General features: G+C 40.3%; 1 protein-coding gene across 1 annotated transcript; it reads left to right on the forward strand.

Annotated features, from left to right (window-relative positions):
* Positions 1-7,369: 7,369 nt before the first annotated feature.
* On the forward strand, positions 7,370-11,838 carry cd28 (CD28 molecule). Its single transcript, XM_085385692.1, has 5 exons — positions 7,370-7,497; positions 8,953-9,161; positions 9,817-9,973; positions 10,068-10,222; positions 11,596-11,838. Exons 1-5 carry the CDS (start codon positions 7,425-7,427, stop codon positions 11,704-11,706), a joined length of 705 nt encoding a protein of 234 aa, XP_085241818.1. The 5' UTR covers positions 7,370-7,424; the 3' UTR covers positions 11,707-11,838.
* Positions 11,839-12,415: the final 577 nt, after the last annotated feature.

Below are 12,415 nucleotides of genomic sequence, written 5' to 3' on the forward strand. Positions count from 1 at the left end.
GATGGTGTTGACCTATAGTGACATTATGGGATGTAGTTTATCAGCCTGTGTCAGTGTATCTACTGGGAATGTGATCAAATTAATACTGTCATATGTTCAGAGTCTTGTTACATTTGGCTGTTAGAATAGATTCAGACAGAACTGAGAGTAAAAAAGCAGCAAATAGTCAGCCTTGAAAAAAATGGGCTAAATGAGTAATTGCAGTAAAAAACTGTATCATATTCATCAACAACATCTTGGCAGTATTACTGTATATTATTTATACCAATCCATAATGACCGACTGCACACGTGTAACGTCTGAGAGAGCAGACACCTGCCACAGTGGACACTGTGGACAACAAAGGAAACGGTGACATACTCTTCATCATTACACAATTACAATCAACGAGGAACTCCATAACATTCAAAAACACAGAAAACAAATGTATTCATATGTGAATGGACCAAAACATGCTCAAAGGTGTAAACAGCCATTAAAACCACAAAGGTGCCTTGCTGCTGTATATCAAGAAGGAAGCTGACATGTTGGGCAGAGCCTGTGTTCTAATGTAGAAAGCAGATTTATTTGCATACAAAACAGAGACATTTCTGACTGTGTTTCACAAAAAGTAGACGAAAACGTTTTGTTTTAGTGATTAAGTGTGCAGCATGTCACAGTCCTGCAGGACCCTCGCCCTTTCTCTCCCTACCCCCTCCCCTCTGTCGCTCTCATGTCATGACTGAGTTTGTGTGCCTCGGGTTTCAGAGGCGGCCTCAGAGACCTTCCTGCCACTAGCTTAGCCTCTAAGAAAGAACTGCGATCTCTGTCGCTGCACTTGTGTCCATCACTGTATTCACAGAGACACAGCACTGGCATGCTGTCGTCACTGATAGTCACCTGTGAGTCACACTGTGTCCCTCCTAAAACACTGAGTTATCCTAACACTGAAGAAAAATTGGGGCAGATGGAAAATATTTATTCTGCTCTATCAATATGTAGTAATAAATATCTGGATCTGACTGTTGTTGATTAGCAAGTATTGTTAGGAAGCTTTAGGAAAAGTCTGGGATACGTGCAGAGGGCAGCAGTCTTAAAACTAATTCTTGAATATTTGACTGATGAATAAATATACAAAGATTTAAATTCATGTACCTCACTGTGGTATACACATTATTACTGCATGATTACTAATTACCCAAACTGTGTATTCACACGATCTAATTGCCAACTGTTATCTTTAAAACCACGTGATGACCTGAAATCCCCTCTGACACTTCTTGGACTTACTCCAGGGCTCTGGATGAGCTAGAAATCCCACAAAGGCTGCAGAGAAACATCTTCATCATCTCCAAGACTTCAGAGGAAACATTCTGTAGATCAACAAGACAAAAGCTGAACATTTAGAAAGACTGTGCTTCTTGCATCTGTTGTAAAACTGACACAGCTTTTCATATGATGTGACAGGTGAGACCTGAGCGTGGGAACCGGCCCTGGTAGGGTTCACGTCTAAAAGCCTTTCAGTGGGGCTGAATTTCAAAGACGAGTATTGCATTTACTCGAGAATCCTTGTCTAATGTTAAAATGTGTTTAATCAAACTTTCAGCACTGAGAAAGGGTCGAAATCTTCACGGCACTATAGTTTATCATGGTAGACTAACTACCCGGCATAGCCTGCACTTACTGCCCAGTATAAACTTTGAATAGCATGGAACCGTCATCACTTCATTTGCTTTAAAACAATATTTAGAAACATCCAGAAACCTTAAACACACGTACACATCCAGTATCCCATTCAAACAAAATCTAAAGTAATTATTACATTTAGGCTTTAAATATCTAACTTAGCAAAGCACCAGTTTACCGGAAGTGTTTTACAGAACAACAAAGGGACACATGGCAAACATGAAACACAGATACAGTAGACACAGGCAGACACAGACCTTCAGCCTGCATTCTTTCCAGGAGCCAGCAGGGGGCGACCTCACTGCTTTCAAAAGGGGCCCAGATTTCTTACTTCTGTATAATAAATGACCCCCGGCTTCAAGAAAAGACACTCCTGATAAGGTCATGATCTCAGTCTTAATGAATACAACAGGATGTCTGCTTTGTAAATAATAATCACAAATGTCAGAGCAGGGTTAGGCTGGGACTAGCTTGTGACTGACAAGTATGAGTGTGCAGAGTCACTCCTCACTCCATCTTCACAACCAGTTTCAAAAGGCCATCGCAGCACAAACATGCTGAGCTCAGTACTTTGAAACAGGACACAGTCATCAGTCCCACTGGGATCGATGACTGTGTCCATCTTTTCTATACAGTCTGCAGGGTCGCTGAATAACTTACTTGTTACTCAGAGTAGCAATTAACTTAGTTCCTTTGCTCAGAGAACCGAGTGAAAGGCACAATAATCACAGTGCAGCTTAGTGTCAGCTGTTTCTAACAGGTGAACAAGTCAGTATCTTTAAACGTTTCCTATTATTCCCAGGTTTATGAGAAATCAGATGACCTGCAGGTAGCAAGCAGTCAGTAACATTAGAACATAAGGAGTGCTCTCAGAAGACTGATCTTTAAAACAGCGTGTGAGACGTACAGTTCAATACAATCATAATGGATTTATATAGCGCTTTTCCAGGAACCCAAAGTGCTTTACAATGCCACTGTGCATTCACTCTCACATTCACACTGGTGGAGGCAGCTACAGGTGTAGCCTCAGCTGCCCTGACAGAGGCGAGGCTGCCATATCGCGCCATCGGCCCCTCTGGCCATCACCAGTAGGCGGTAGGGTAAAGTGTCTTGCCCAAGGACACAACGACCAGGACAGAGAGCCCGGGGATCGAACCGGCGACCTTCCGTTACAGATGCGATTACTATGTTGTCTCTTGCTTTTATATTTTCCTCTCCAATACAAGCTGCAATACAAGGATGCATTACACACAGACGGTTATACGAGTACTTTTTCTGTCATAAAGGAATCAAAAGTTCTAATTTCACTGAAAATAAAGCAGTTTCACATCTTTTAGATCCATTTTTAGTTTCCCAAGTTCTCATAACGTCAACTAAGAGTCGCAAAGAGAGAATCGAAAATTTGATTCATACTTCTGAAATCAGTCTTCCACAGCACGGAGGCGGCTCTAACTGGGTCACAGGCATATTGAGATGAAAAACTGTTCCTGGCCTTGTCGTAAACCACGGTTTAATTTTCATTATGTTTGGGAAAGACAGAATATATAGAAGATATAGCCACAGTGTTACGTGGTTAGATAGCTATAGCTCTGGGTTCATGTGAAATATTTGCTGAGCTGATGCTGGTTCTTGTGTTTGGTCGGTGTGTGGAGCTCTCGTGTCTTCCCTGTGTTCCTCTTCCAGTTTTATAACATTTCATTATCCACAGTGGACACACTCAGAACAGTCAAAGCTGATCACACTGCAGCTCATCCAAAAGGTAATCACAGATATCACCTCATTCACTCACCAGATCACGGACTCACCACATAGCAAGGCATATTATTATTATTATTATTATTGTTATTGTTATTATTATTGTTATTATTATTATTATTATTATTATTATTATTATTATTATTATTATTATTGTTATTGTTATTATTATTGTTATTATTATTATTATTATTATCATCATCATCATCAGATAATTATATTTTACATTCTCTATGAGACTCTAAAAGAACTTTACTGAGTTCTGTAAACAGGGCTGATTGGTATTTAATGGAAACCTATAAAAACATGGGTCTCACCTAAAAACGTTTCTGTACAGTAATTTAGAATTTCTCTCTCTCATTGCAGACATCTATTTAAAAAGTAAAGCAACTCAATAATGCTGATGGGTGGAAGTCTAAAACACTCTTTGGCACACTCAGTAGATAAAGACAGAGCAACAACCAGCCTGAGCCCTGGAACTGGCTCCATCAGAGTCACAGCTTCATTTAAGGAAAACAAATAGTACAATTAACAGCTATCCTCTTCAGGCTTGTTGTGCACCAGTGCACCACTCCCAGCACTCCTGCAACATCACCCAACAGCATTTCATCGAATGTTTCATCACACGCTGCTACTCTCTTTTATTCAGTTGCACAATACTGTCAAGAATCACCTGCACTGATAGTTAAGTTATTTATTTTTCAGGATATAGTTAAATTGTTACTTTATTAGAGTTATTTGATATTATATTTGTATTACTGTATATTACTGTTACTACTATTCTTATTGTATATGTTGTATATCTTATTCCTGTGCTCCTCTGTCTCTCCTGCTGCATTGAGCATGTGTACGACAAAAATTCCCTCGGGATAAATAAAGTTCTTCTTATCTTATCTTATCTTATCTTATCTTATCTTATCTTATCTTATCTTATCTTATCTTATCTTACATTTAAGCAGTTCTGCACTTTTGCATTTGGTGCAAACTGTTCTAAATCGCTCATGTGCAATCATGCAAACATATCACGGTGCAAAAAGAGCAAATATTATATCCTGTAAGTATAACTATAGCAGCAGGAATCAAAGACAAGAGGGGAGAAAGCAACTGCATACTTTGAGCTATTACATTGGTGAAAATGAACACAAGATTTAAAGCTGTGGAGAGCTGAAGGCAGAGAGGCTTGGGTACGCTTCTTTGTTTGGAACCAGTCGTCCGTTAGTCGTTAACGAACTCTACAAATTCAAAAACACTGAAACAAAACAGTCACATGTCTTAGGATGGAAGGGCAGGGATAGACCCATTGGCATCAGTTTTCTACTTACCTCTCAAAGCACTTAAAACAAGCTACATTACCTCCACTCTCACACCCATGATCAATTTAAACTCTCCAACAGCAACACTGTACTCTGGATTCATATTGCTGTCATGATAAGCAGAGCATCACCATATCACTCAAATATGTGTTTAAGATAAAACAGAAAGTAAAGTGATGGAGAAGTTTATAATCTTATGTAAAGTAGTAGAAATATATGCATGCCAGTCGAGATGCTGCAAAGTGCAAGTGTGGAGCTTCAAGCAGTGTCTCTCAGTTTTGGGCCTGAGGAGCGCTGCAGCTTTGACGGGAGGACGTCTGTTTATTATTTATATCACTGAGACGTTTGTGCATTTAACGAAAAACTGGATAAATGGAACCAAATGGGATTTTGCAGCTGTTAAACTGCTTTCGATAGTTTTGCATTTGCTTCGTGTTACAATTGCTGCATCAACACAATCTACTGAAGCTGAGCACAGAGCTGCCAATATAGATCATTACTCTCGTCTACGCGGTGTAAAGTAGGAACATCAGATGAGCACGTGCTTTTGCAACTTTGGCCTTTTTAAAGACGCTTTGCAGAACTAAACAGTGAAACCATCTCCTTTCAATAGCTTTTTGCACATGCAGGGGCTGACGGCTTCTCATTACATGCATGCGCTTCATAGTAAACCGTCCTGAAACAATGACAGCAGCAGAAATAAACCACCATTTTCCGGGTGACTGTAGTGCTGACTGTAACTTCAGTCAGCTTTGTCAAAAACGGGGTTTAACCCCACAGAGTGTTTCCAGGCAAAACACAGATGTGACGTCAGGACACCGAATGTCACAACATCAGCACTTTCACAGTGAACTATCTGAAAATGCACTTGCAAAATTAGCTGTTTTCCACTGTTTGCACCTTATCGTTGCATATTAGGTGCAGCAGGCCTGAGAGGAATGCATAAATGAAACTACGAAAATGATTGTTATATTCCAGAGAGAAATAGCAAATCAGCGATAATGTTAAAATACAACATGTGGGGAACTTGTGGGTGCTGATTGCATCATGCGCTGCATTATGCTGCAAGCAGGACTTGAATGCTGTTTTAAAAGTCCTTTAAAAGCTTTACAGGAACAAATGTGACAAATTAGTGACACAGTTTGCTTTTGCCTTGAAAGTAGTCAGAGTTATTACGTTTTGGAGTTGATCTCTGCAAGCTGCTTCAATCACAGGTTAAAAACGTAAACTTAAACATATACTTGTGCTAACCTGGACTAGACTAAGCTGTTATTTTGGAGCTGAATGGACCCGCCTAAGTAGAGAACAACGTTTGTCTGTGTTTTTGCAGAAAACCATCCTGCTGTGATGAGGCAACACAGTTTTGGAAAACAAAAACAGTTTCTACTGTACATCCCACTCACAGCTTTGTGTAGTCACTCTACTCCCCTACAAAGCTCAGTGTTCTGCTGTTTAGTTTAGTTAGCCTGCCTTGTTTTGTTTTTGTTTGTCTAAAAGCATATAAAGATGAATTAACCTCTTGATGCCACCAGTTCACGAGCGACTCCCCGGGGTTTGGTTTTTCAGACACTACACAATGGTCCATCTGAGGTGAAGCCCAGTAAGTTTTGATCCTCCGGTTTTGTTGTTTCAAACAGGAGATAATTGTATAAAAAGAAGTTAAACTACAACTAAAGACAATAAGACTATGTGCATGTAAAATATCAAATATTCAGCAAGAATACACAAGTATTCAGGAATATTCATTAACTTGGGAAGAGTCATGGACAGAAAATCATGTTAGCAATGGCTCAGTGAAAAACAACAGTGGGTTTGTTTTTATGCTTTACAGATTTTGCACTGTTATCTAAAACTTGGAAGGAAAATTCAACAGTCACAGGAATTCAAACTAAATATTCACCCAGCAAAAGTTTCCACACGAACAAGTCATTTGTGCACGTTAGTTTCCACCCAAGATTCACCTGCCAAAGCCTCAATCAGCGACTGTGCCTCAGAGACGCGCTCACACGCTTCATGTAAAATCAACAAAACTCTAAAAACAATCAGATTTTGGAATTAGACACAAAAGCTTCAGTGAACAGAGCATTTAGTGTATATTTGAATAAAGCACTGAATCACTGAATTTTGCTGTATAAGCATATGCAAAGGATCTTAAATTATTCACAGAGTTGAAAGAGATGTAAAAATTCCCGAGCCAGCAGGTGTTACTTTGTTTTCAGTAGCTGTTCTGGAACATTCTTACGCTCTTCACATCCTTTAAAGAACATAAACAGCATCATGTTTATTTTTTCTGTCTTATTAATATTGAAGTTTTCTTGAGAATTTAATTGACTGCTGTCATCTTTTACCATGATTTCCTTTCTTTGTTTTTTCATGTTTTGAGCAGCTTCTTCTGTTTTCTTCAGACAGAGGATGCTGCTATTAAACTAGTTCATTAAAATCATAGAAAAATGAAATTCATGTTTTTCTCAGTGTTCCAGCAGAACCACAACCACGTTGCCATCTCTCTTACCGGCAAAACCTCGTCATCATTTCCTGTGCTGCTGCACAGTTTCCATGACAGCACCGTAAGGAAATATAAAGATGAGTTTCACTCATTTTCATGTATTTCTGTCAAATTTGCTCAGTGTGAGTGATCGCCAGCTTAAGGATCATTTTAAGTGCCTGTGGCTTTCTGTGTAGCAGTGTAGGATGTTCCTGACTAACTGTATGATGGGATGGATTGTGTTGACAGCTCTTAGCTTCTGCCTGCCTGTGTGGAGCGGTGAGTATAAACAGCCTTTTACTGATGATTTTTGTAACACTTTAAAAAACATTATTTTTAAGTTCATTACGAACAAGAAAAGCGAATGAGACTGGAATCAGATTAAACAGCACTACAGATAAAGACAATGGTGCCACAGTCATGCAAAACCATTGAAGCTTTGTGTTCTGTGGGGCACATTGAAGAACCTGAGGGCAGTTCTGACAGGATTCGTTGGGACACCAAACATATGTTAACTAGCTGCTGGACCATGTACCACAGTGACTACATTTCCACATGAGCAGACATATAAAGTAGCTTGGAAGCTTTAATGGTGGAGCTGTGTAGACACACTTTGCTCCTACATGAGCAAGTTTAAGACTTACTGTTGACTTAAAACGTAAAACTGGTGCCAAGCCCAGCATCAGTGACGTGAAACATGTAAGGTTTTCAGGTGTCAGGTGGTATTTTCTGTATTTAAAAGAAGTCATCATTTCAGACGCGATACATGGAAAATATTAAATACATGTGAAGACTGCTGAAACCTTTAGTTTGCAGGATGTAATCACAGAACGGGCATTCATTTGACAGGTGGAGTGACCCTTGGATCCAGACGTTTTGCCACCAGAATGACAAAACTGATCATAAAGTGAATCTTCAGCAATATTTCTTTTTGATAGATAGTTCAGCTGTCCTTAGCTGAACCGTTTTGCTGCTGTGGCTCTGAAGTTTACTGCTCCTTGTGGATTCAGCTAACTGTATTATAAGGCATTGTAATGTGGTTTTAGCTTTTAAAGTGCTAGCCAGGAAAGGAGCCAAGCAAATTTAATGTATTCCAATTAATTTTCAACAAGCACATCATGAATCGTCGTGTGATGAAAAACATAAAAGAGTCATGGAATTTCTAATGTAGGATTAAACAATTCAGGTATATTAAATGTCACTGTTCAGCAGGCCTTCAGTAGGTCGGTGCTGAATTTAACTATCAGCTCGATAGACATTCAAACACAGAGTAACAGGAGGGGGTAAAGTAACATGACGCATGTTGAGTTTGTCAATGCCAAACTTCTGAGAATCTCTGAAAGGACTCGGCTTGGAGGAAAACCAATGAAACAACAATTCAAATTTGATAACTTTTGAACTGGAGGAGTCAGACGGCCTTTCCAAACACTCATCCTCACCTCAGCTCTCAGAAAGAAGAGCATCGTGTCTTAGCTCCTGTGAGGTTTTCCAAAGGTTGTGTCCTGTCTGTTTAATCCATACAAAGCTTACAAAACCCAGAATTTGCTCCCATAATTTTATTATTTCCTTGTGCTAGCTCATTTGTCGTTATATGAAAAGATTTATATATACGTTTCTTTCTTTGAGTGCTCCATTGGAACTGGACTCTGATATGTAAATGGTTTTAGCTGATAGTAATGTATTTGCTTCTTCATTGCTACTACTAATAGTCACTTATACCTTTTCTCACGCCAGCTACGAAAGTGACCCAGCCCTACAGAGTGGTCAGCACCAATGGTGTGGCACAGATTCAGTGTGTTATTCATCCACAAAGCCTGAAATACCCATACCCTGAGGAGGCCAGAGTCACTGTGCTGAAGGGCCTCCATGGCCACCAAGAAATCTGCTTCTCCATCCTTAACTTCACGGACCAGAGAGAGACACGTATGGAGCAAAAAGAACAGGTAATTATTGTTTTTGTGCTTTTTTGCCTGTTAAGGTTGAGTTTTCTTCAGGAATCTGCCACTGCGACCTGCTAGTGACACAAGATAACACTTTATGCTTAAAAACTCAGGTGGTCGAGCAGGTCACCTACTAATTGGAAGGTTGGTGGTTCCACCTCCTTCTGTTCCAGTCAGCATGCCAAATATCGTTGGGCGAGGTACTAAACCCCATGTTGCCCTCCGATGCATCCACTGGTGTGTGAATGTTAGAAAGCAGAGAAAACAGTGCTCGTGGGAATGAAGTTATGAAAGTGCTTTCAGTGCTCAGAGTGGAAAAGCGCTATATAAACATATTTATATCATGGCTCACAACTGAAGAAGCCCACTTTCACTACACCCTTAATTTACCCTCAGTTACCAAACGAAGGTGGTTCATGTGCTCAGCAAACTGCATGCATGAGATGTCTTTAGTGAACAAGGTGTCAAACATTAAGAATCCAGATCCCGTCCTACAAATGTATATTTCTTCCTCCATAAATATTCTTTTTCTTCATTATACATTAAACTGAAGATTGCACTCTTACAAATGGCACAAACATTAGACTGAAATACAAAATACAAAGTGTGAAACTTGTGCACGGAGTGTTGAGGTACAATGATGTCCTGCACATTTCAGGTGGAGTGCACTGCTGAGACCACACATGACACTGTGGAGGTGACACTCTCTGGACTGAATGCCACTGACACAGATATGTATCGCTGTGAAATACAGATCTTCTACCCACCACCGTACCTGCGGCTTATTGGCAATGGCACACTCATTCATGTCCTCGGTGAGGCGACCGCACTGCCATGTTTATCCACAGAGCTGAAATTTTGAGTGCACATCACTTTTTCAGTCTTACGTTTCCTGTTCTGCGTTCACAGACAGCTCCAGCTGCCCCATGCAGGAAACTCAGAGGCAAAGTCAGCACCAGGGTGAAGAAGAGGGAGATGATGATAACACGGCACCTGTCAGTGTTCCTGTGGTTGTCCTGGTGATCGCAATCATTTGTGTCTTAATCATCATCATCTACTTCCAGGTCAGAACATTATTCATTTATTTTGTCTTTATCGGGAATTTGATTAGTATTTATTTGTAATTAGTAGTATCACAGCAACCTGACTCCAACACAATGAACTGTTTCTGATGCAAAGAGTGTGACTCTGTGGTGTGAATCATCGGTCATTGGCTAACTGCCTTACAGAAGGTAACTGGTTCTAATTTTTCACGTGGAATATTACAGTTTCACTTATGAAAGAGCAAACACGAGGCACTGAACCAACGCTGCACGGGTTGTTTAAAAAGCAGTAAAGCAGTTTTGTGTTTTCTTTTAGCCTCGAGGCATTTATCAGCTGCGAGCCACTGATGTTTCGCTCCTCGTCCAGAGCAGTTTCAGAGACATGGAAACGTTTTTCTACCATGCTATTTAGGAAAATCACTTCCTGTGTGCTCGGGCACCCCATGGGGTGTTCTGCCCTCTGCACAAACAAAATTGATGTTTCTAAAATTGTTTCTAGCATGTTTTAAAATTTCAGCCAAAGCTACAAATTATTGTGGCTGTGCAGGATCAGGAAACGGCCTGTATTTGTATAGCGCTTTACTAGTCCCTAAGGACCCCAAAGTGCTTTACACATCCAGTCATCCACCCATTCACACACTGGTGATGGCAGCTACATGTAGCCACAGCCACCCTGGGGCGCACTGACAGAGGCGAGGCTGCCGGACACAGGCGCCACCGGGCCCTCTGACCACCACCAGCAGGCAAACACGGGGTTAGCATCTTGCCCAAGGATATTTGGCATGCAGCCAGGAGGCAGCTGGGGATCAAACCACCGACCTTCTGATTAGTGGCTGACCTGCTCTGCCACCTGAGCTGCAGCCAGTGTTGCATGCTGCATCCTCCACGTGCCGTCCCAGCTCAGCTGCCTGGTTTCCAGAAAGTAGTTCTCTTGTTGATACTGTAACAACTGTAAAGAGAACTCTTTCACTTTGTAGGGTTTTTTCTCCACTTTGACAGCCTTACAGCAACCTTGCAGAAACCTTTCTTGACCTCAGTTTGCCCCACTTATTTCTTTCCAATCACTTCTCAGTGTTTTAGCCTGTTTATCGGTTAAGGCATAAAGTAGTAGTATATTTATGCACATATTCATGGTTAACAGTCCAAGAGTACTAATGGCATGAAAGTCTTAGTGGTGTAAAGGATTATTCAAGATCAACAAGAGAAACACAATATGTCAGGCTGACAGAAATCTTTATCCTTCAAAGGTCAAATCTTTCCATAAGCCTCTCGTGTCACAGACAAATCATGTGACCTTTTCCTTCCACGTAGCTGTCAGGCTCTGCTGCATACTATCCATCGAAAGCAATGATAATTATTCACTCCATTAACATCTGCATGCTTTCCATTTTCAGACTGTCCAATGTGAAAGGGGGAGGAGAGAAATGCTGAGGCCGTGGCCTGGCACACTTCATAAGGTGGACGGAGCTTCAGGTCCATGTGAAAACATCGTGTGTAACATGTGAACGCTGATGGTGGAGCTATCGTGTGCAGGGCAGATTTTTCTTTGGCTCAGAAGCGTTAGAATAATATTATTGCTTCTACCTAGTGAGCGGGGTGGGGATGATCATTTTCACCTCTTTGACGACTGATGAAAAACACCAAAATAACATTTTACTTTTTAAGTGAAAAAATAATGTTTACATTCTTGTAAACTCAAATGATGGTAAAAAGCTGTAGCTTTAATTTTCCATTGAGTTTAGATGTAAAATCACTTGTATTGTGCACAGCTTAAATGCAACTTAAAATGCAATGCTTGGGATAATTAAAAGAGTACAATGATAGCTGTCTTTTACTGCAACTATTGTTATTGTTGTAATGCAAAGCAAATGTTCATGTATTCATGTTGGATGTTAACACAAAATAAAGTTTTTTGACTTTAAATTGTACTTTTGTTATCTGAAAAATATAAATATGTGTTGTTGCAACAGGAGACATTTTTGGAAAACACTTTTTAATAGTTTTCAGGACTTTTCTAAAAGTCCTTTAAATCAGAATAAGCCTCGTTGTGTACAAACGGGCTATTTCTTTGCTGTTATGTCAAATAACAGAGAAGCCAACAGATAAATATTGACAAGAGGACGTCCACATGGCACAGACAATAACGACACATATAGCATATTTATCATGTGTCTCACTGCATAAACTATGGCTCATCAAAGGTGTTGGAGCCTT

This window comes from Rhamphochromis longiceps, linkage group LG16 (assembly GCF_057381845.1).
Source record: "Rhamphochromis longiceps isolate RC_006_pf linkage group LG16, R_longiceps_female_GT1.1, whole genome shotgun sequence".
Classification (NCBI taxonomy): Eukaryota; Metazoa; Chordata; class Actinopteri; order Cichliformes; family Cichlidae; genus Rhamphochromis; species Rhamphochromis longiceps.